The 7,007-nt window shown below is 52.1% G+C and overlaps 1 protein-coding gene across 1 annotated transcript; it reads right to left on the reverse strand.

Moving 5' to 3' along the window:
- Positions 1-5,256: 5,256 nt before the first annotated feature.
- Positions 5,257-6,201, reverse strand: LOC142002422 (olfactory receptor 51I1-like). Its single transcript, XM_074978536.1, has one exon. It carries the CDS (start codon positions 6,199-6,201, stop codon positions 5,257-5,259), a length of 945 nt encoding a protein of 314 aa, XP_074834637.1.
- Positions 6,202-7,007: the final 806 nt, after the last annotated feature.

The following is a 7,007-nucleotide window of genomic DNA, read 5'->3' on the forward strand; positions in this document are numbered from 1 at the left end:
GGCACCAAACCTTCACACAGAGCACTGCTGTTGCCACACTGGATAGCAAGATGTCACACAAGCAATTCCCTCAGACACTCCACTCCAGCTTGCTCTGTGCCTCAGCCAGAGCCCTTCTTATGCACACCAGAAGTTATGGAAGCCACTCGCACCAAATCCGCCCAGGTTCTTCCAGTGCCAAAGGACCAGCCACATTCCCAGGTCAACGTACCCCTCAGCTCTTTCCCAAACGAACATGCTGGGCCAATCCTTTAGAATCTAAAATCTAAGTTTACTAATTTAAAAAAAAATAGGTTGAGAATACAATTGTTAAAGCAATCAGATTACATACACCGACCACAAGGTCCTTGGTGCAGGCTTGCAGCAGAGGTGACCTAGGCAGCTGTCGTAAAAGCCTGTGGGACATGTTCGGCTGGTGTAACCAGCCGTCTTTACTGGAACAGCGCTCGGACATCCAATCCACTCGGTTGGATGTCAATCACCTTGGCCGTGTGCCTGGGCTCTCTTTGGACGGTGAGGTATGAAGGAACTGGAGCCAGGCTTATTGTCGGTAGCACATGGGCTCCAGCACCCTCATGAGTCTCCAGTATGACTCGACAGCTTACATTGGTACATGCACGGGCCACGACAACGGACGTGACTCAGTTGACGGCAAGGGGGCTCTGTCATTCCCAGGGTCACTCCCTATAGCCCGTTACACACTTTTATACACAGGTATAAACAAGTCATGTATCCAAGCACAACCCCCTCATTGTAATACATCAACGGCCCCCAAAGGAACGAGATCTACCCATTAACTTGGGGGTAGTGGCGGTGCCATCAAAAGAACACGATCCATCATGTTGTCACTCTGACCTCTTCTTGAACGAGGGTCAGAATGTGCCTGGTGCCAAGCTGTTATCTGTGGGGAGGGTCTGGGGAGTGCATGGTACCAAGCAGGATGTATTTATCCGTCTCACCGAGTGCCTGGTGCTGAGTGCTCTTAGGTGCTTTCAGGCCCTGTGATTTATCAGCCTTGTCTCTTGCTGCATTCCTGTGGGCAGAATCTACCTAGCTCACAGGTTTTGCTTTAACTCTCCCTTGCTCGGCCTTGAGGCCTTTAGCTAGGCATTGGCCATTGTTCTGGGCCTTTAACCCTACACCAAGCCTGACCGTCAGCCCCTCTCATTACTACAGATGGGCCTTAAATCCTCCCGGCCCAGTTCGTAGCAAAGGTGAAGTGATGAGATGGATTGAAGATAAAGATGAAGGAACTCTCAGGGTCCCATTTATACTCTTGCCCATGTGACGAGAGCTCCACTCTTCTCCCTAAGCTGGAGCCTATCACATGGGCAGGTCACCTGTCCATGTCCTTTCCAGGCAATCTGCCATCGCCTCTGGCTGGGTGACGTGTTCACAGACAAGCTCCACAAAGGTGGGCTGGAATCCGTCAGGCAGCGCTTCTCCTGACTCGGAACTTTTCTCAAGAGGTCGCAGCTCCCCCCCGTGAGGCTTTCCAGACCGAGAATTTCAGATATAGCACAGCACCGGTACGCACAACTCCAGGGACAGCATGACAGCAGCGTCTGGGCAATTACAGGCCATCACACTCAGCCCAAGATTTGCAGCCAATCTCAGACAGCAGCTGCAACACTGTTTTGCATTTTCACCATAAAGCCCAATAACATCACAACACCCCTTACCAAACAGTCTGGAATAACAGAGAACCCCTCAAGTCGTCTCACCCGACAGCCTCATGCTGGGCCAGCAAGGCACTGGGTGGCACTATGACAGTACAGGTGTGACCTTACCTGGCCCGGCCCCTGCCAGCCTGAACCCCTCCTGCTCTGCAGAGCCCAGCAGGAAGAGTGGGGGGCAGGGGATTTCCATCCAGCCACATGGCATGTGCATTCTTAAGCATATTTGCAGTTCCTACCTGGTCACCGTAGAGCCTCCGGCGGCCCCAGCTCTGGGTCACTGCAAGCCAAGGCCAGATTTCAGCCTGTGCTCATCCCTGCCTCACTTGGGGTTTCCTTCCTTCCTTTCGTAGGTACAGAATGAGCTAAATTTCCATGGGGCACAGGCTGCTGGCCCTGATGAGTACTTATCCTGAGCGCTCACTCAGCGCCTTTCACCAACAGATCTCAAGGGGCCCTGCTAAGAAGGTTGGGGCTGTGGTCCCATTTCATAGATGAGGAAACTGAGGCCCTGGAGTTTGCCATGACACTTCCAAGTCGCATATGAGCCCTGTGGTAGAGCTGAGCCTACTCTTGGGGTCCCCTAAAACGCATTGTCCTGTGCTGTCTCCCAGACCACCTTCTGTCTGTGGGGCAGCAGTGTGATTCAGCCACTCTACTCCCGCTCTAGTTGCACCTCGTGCCTCACCCTGCACTGCACTGGGGCAGGCTGGGGCCCTAAGGCAACGCACAGGCATCGCCGTCTGATGCCCCTGTTGGAGCTCAGGAAGGTTAAAATGTTGGGCCTGGCCAAGGCTGCTGAGCAAGGGCTGGAACCCGGGCTGGAACCCCCTCTCCAGGGACCCCTCTCCCAGTCCCTGGCCACTGACGCAGGAGCTCAGTATTAGCTCTGTCCTCCTTAGCGCCGTGAATGGCGGGGAGCAGGGAGGTGGGCGGCCAATGCCGTTGCTGCTTACAGAGACGTCACGGGTGATGTCACAGCCGGCCCAGCGGAGGGCAGTGCAGGGACTTTGCTGCAGAGGGGGAGGTGGGTGCTGGCTGGGGCCTGGATTGGGGCATTATGCAGAGCAGGGGCAGGTTAGGGCCACTCTGTGACCAGAGGAGCCTGCTGCGGAGGCGCTGAGCCCAAGGCAGTAAACCCGCCTGGAAAAGCACCCCCAGACCCCATCCCCCACTCTCCTGTGGGGTCACGCACAAGGCTCCTCCAGGGCTGCCGCAGGAGATGAGCACCTCACCCCAGGAGCTGGGCTCAGGGACTCCAGCCTCACTTCCATCGCTTGGCAGGGTGCTGAGGTCTCAGGGCTGGGGGCACCCAGGGGAGCAGACAGGGAGGGAGACCAGGGCCCCTAAAACGCACCCCGCGAGAACCTGAAACACTTCTATGCTGCAGGGGGCTGGAGAGGGCCTGGAGGGGGTGGAGACGCCCTTTCACTCCAGCCCCACATGTCCCTGGGTTGGGCTGGAGAGTTTCCCTGACTCCAGGCCCCGCTGTCAGTCACTTCGGAGCTGGTGATTTTTGATGTGTTGTTCGGCCTCAGTGGAGGACTCTGCCCATGACCCATCACATGGTTGCTCTGACCTCACCCCCTGCACTGGGAGGTGGAATCTGGGTCTCTGCCCGTGGGCAGGGGACTGTGGGCTGCAGCATCTGCTGGTGGTCCCTGGGTTTGGCTCTCTCCATCTGCCTTGCCAATGCATCATCTGGGAAGGTGTTTGGCATCTCATGGCTTCCCGAGACCCTCATGGGCCACCATTTCAAAGCATTTCTGCCTCGTCCGTTGGTGCCCTCATGTCTGGATGTGTCTGAGGGACATAGTTCACTTTCTTCCCCCCTGAAATTATTGTTCCTCATGTGCCAGTGACACAAGGAGAGATAGAGAAGAAGGCACACGAGTTCTTAACAGCTGAGCAATGCGTATCTAAAAAAACAAACAAACAACAACAACACACCAAAACATAACCAAACACTTGTGGTAACTGATGGTGAGCAAGGGCTGAACACAAGGCACAGGATAACCATGATGACCAGCTCAGTGTACGCACAGGAAAGGCACAACATGGCTCTCCATCACCAGCCCCCACAACGAAGAGTCACTACAGCCGTTCTGCCTGTGAGACGGGCAGGGCCCTTTCCACACAATGGAAATTTGTGATGCAGAATAGCTGATTGTTTCATTTCCGTAATGCGACATAATCAAAATTGCTAACTAATGTGTTGCATCTGATGAAGCGGGTCTTTGCCCACGAAAACTTATGCTCCAAAATATCTGTTAGTCTATAAGGTGCCACAAGACTTCTTGTTCTTCTCAAAGCCACGGACTAGCATGGCTCCCTCTCGGATACTAATGTGTGACATTAATGCAATGGAACAGACTGAAATCAGGAAGAAAGAGGGACGAAGGAAACGGTTTTACCTTTTAAGTTTAAAGTGTTGATGTGGAATGGAACATAAAAGAGAAGACGATTCATTTGAACACGTAAAATGTCATGGAAACTGACCCATCCCTGCAGACAGAGTTACCTGTGGCAATGAATTGCCAGACAGGACAATGTCCCTTCCCTGCATGTGAACAGCCTCTCCAGTACCATGTGCATGCACCAGGCTCCTCTTTGCAGCTCTGTCCTGTCCTAGGTCCTGCTTCTGCCAGGTCCCTGTCCAAGCAACAGTTTACAGCAACAACCCATTTTATTGCAAACCATTGGGGTCTGTCTTTCTTCTTCTTAATGTCATTTATCTCTCAGGCTACAGCCATAGCCTGGCACGGGGCTGTCGAGCACACAGCCCAGTGGCCTGTCTCTCTTTATTTGGCTGTCTCTCATGGGATGCCCTTTGAATGCAGCCAGACCAATTCCAAATGTTCAGGGAATGTTCTGCCATCCCTGGGCCCAGCCCAGTGGGGTTTGGTGGCCACCAGAGAAAGAGAAATGGAGCAAAGGGCAACAAAGGGAGAAGTCCTTGGAGTCTGGGTAGCAGCACCAGCTGCTTCAGCCACCTCTGGTCTTGGCTTCACATCAAAGCACCCCACAAGCTTGGGGGGTGGGGCAGAAGGAAGCCCAGAGCCCCAGGGTGAGCAAAGGGCACAAATTTCAGATGTGACAAAGTGTGTGGCCTCCTCAGGTACAACTGTGGGTAACCTATGACCATTACTGGTCCCCTTCACCCAGCTCAGCCCGACAGTGGTGCCATGGCCTCAGTCTTCCCAGCCGGCCAGTCTACCAGTGGGTGGGCAGCCGAAGTATGGGTGCGCCCCCTCTGTCTCCTGGTGAGGCAGTGCCTGCTCTAGGAGTCATTACCTGCGGCCTCAGGGAGTCAGATAACAGCTGTGATGTGTTGGGCACAGCACACACACACCGGGAGCCACAGTGCTTGCCACAAAAGACTGGGGAACTTTGATTTCCTTCCACATCTGAGGATGCTCTTTAAAGACGTAGAGGTACTAACAGAACAGTTTGCAGGTCACGGGTTATACACAGATTGAATTGTTCAGGTGTAATCAATGGAGAGTTTTGAACGTTCTCCGGAAAGAAGTGATGTTCCTTCAATGACCCTCACAAAACTTGGCCAGCACCAGATCCCTGTTCACATTAGCAGTCTAGAGAATATTCGGAGAATCCCCTTACGGATCTCCTTCACTTTCACACTGTACACGATGGGGTTTAACACAGGGGGGACAAAGACATAGACGTAGGACATAAGAATATGCACCAGCTGAGGGGCATTTTTCCAAAACCTGTGGATAACAGGGACACCAAGGGTTGGGACATAAAGGAGAAAGACGGCGCAGATGTGGGAGACACAGGTATTCAGAACTGTGAGGCGCTGCTCACGGGATACAATATTTAAAACAGTCATCAAAATCTTGACATAGGAAAGGATGATGAGCAGTGAGTCTAGGCCGTAAGTGATGGTGATGGCAAATAATCCGCAGATGTTATTGACAGTGGTGTCTGCACACGTCAGCCTCATCACATCCGAGTGCAAGCAGTAGGCATGGGACAGGACATTGCTTTTGCAGATGGGCAGCCGTTTAATGAGGAAGGGAAAAGGGAAGAGCATGCTGGTGCTTTTAATGACGACAGCCAGCCCAATTCTCAGGATCCTGGGATTACTCAAGATGGCTGCATAGCGCAGCGGGTTACAGATGGCAACAAAGCGGTCGAACGACATGGCCACTAAAATCCCCGACTCCATGAAGGAGAAGAAATGAATGAAAAACATCTGGGCCAGGCAGGCGTCAAATACGATGGCCGTGAAATGGAAGCAGAAGATGCCAAGAACCGTGGGCAGGGTTGACAGAGACATCCCGAGGTCGTTGACTGACAACATGCAAAGGAACCAATACATGGGCTGATGGAGGCGCCGGTCTGCCCAGACGATGCAGAGAACAAGGCAGTTCCCGACAATGGCACTGACGTATAACACCAGGAATGGGACAGCAATCCAGTGGTAAACAGCTTCCTGCCCTGGGAACCCCGTCAGCTGGAGCATTGAGGGCTGGAAGCTGCTGCTGTTGAAATCTGTCATGATGAGCAGTCGCTGTCCCGGCCAGCGCCGAACACCCTGGGCAAATGCAAAATGAACCTGTGAGTCACCCAATCACATCTCTAAAAATCCTCACCCAGATATTTAGATGCTCAATCTGAGTAGTTAGCTTTAGCCTTAAAGGCTTGGCAATTTTCAGTCATGTAGCCTAAGGCTACACTATTGTTTCTATTTCCAGATACATTTGAATCCCGAAAGAGAGACTGCTTGGGCAAACGCCACTCAGGAAACAGCAGGCCTATTTCAAGCCCGGTCCTTCGTTCACGGTAACCCTCATCATACGAAGTTCAACTAGAGCACTTATTTCAAACTCTGGTGCAGTGTGAGCTGCACTGGGCTGGAACTAAAACACCTCGGAGTAAGTTATGCAATTTGTTCAACGCAACTTGTGTAACTTCTTTCGAGCTAGTGCTACAGTGTAGCCCTTGCCTTAGTGTAGCTCTGACTGACGAATTTAAAACAGTGTCTTGGTTTCAGCGAGTTTAAATAAGTAGTAATCTACTATAATAACTTTAAGGACGGCTTGAGAATATATCTAAGATATAAAATCTACTCAGAAGTACTGATGAAGAAAATGTGAAATAGAGATGGGCAGCATCATACATCCTATGCCAGCAGTCCCGAAGCACCTTAAAGGCTCACAGATTTCCTTATTAGGTAATGAGCTTTTGTGTGTGGGTCAGACCCAGCTCTTGTGATTGGGAGCAAAAATTAGAATCTAGGGTTTATATAGTGGAGCTGGGGGGAAAAAGAAGAAGGGGAAGGGGGGGTCATCTGCCATTAATAGA

This window comes from Carettochelys insculpta, chromosome 1 (assembly GCF_033958435.1).
Source record: "Carettochelys insculpta isolate YL-2023 chromosome 1, ASM3395843v1, whole genome shotgun sequence".
Taxonomy (NCBI): domain Eukaryota; kingdom Metazoa; phylum Chordata; order Testudines; family Carettochelyidae; genus Carettochelys; species Carettochelys insculpta.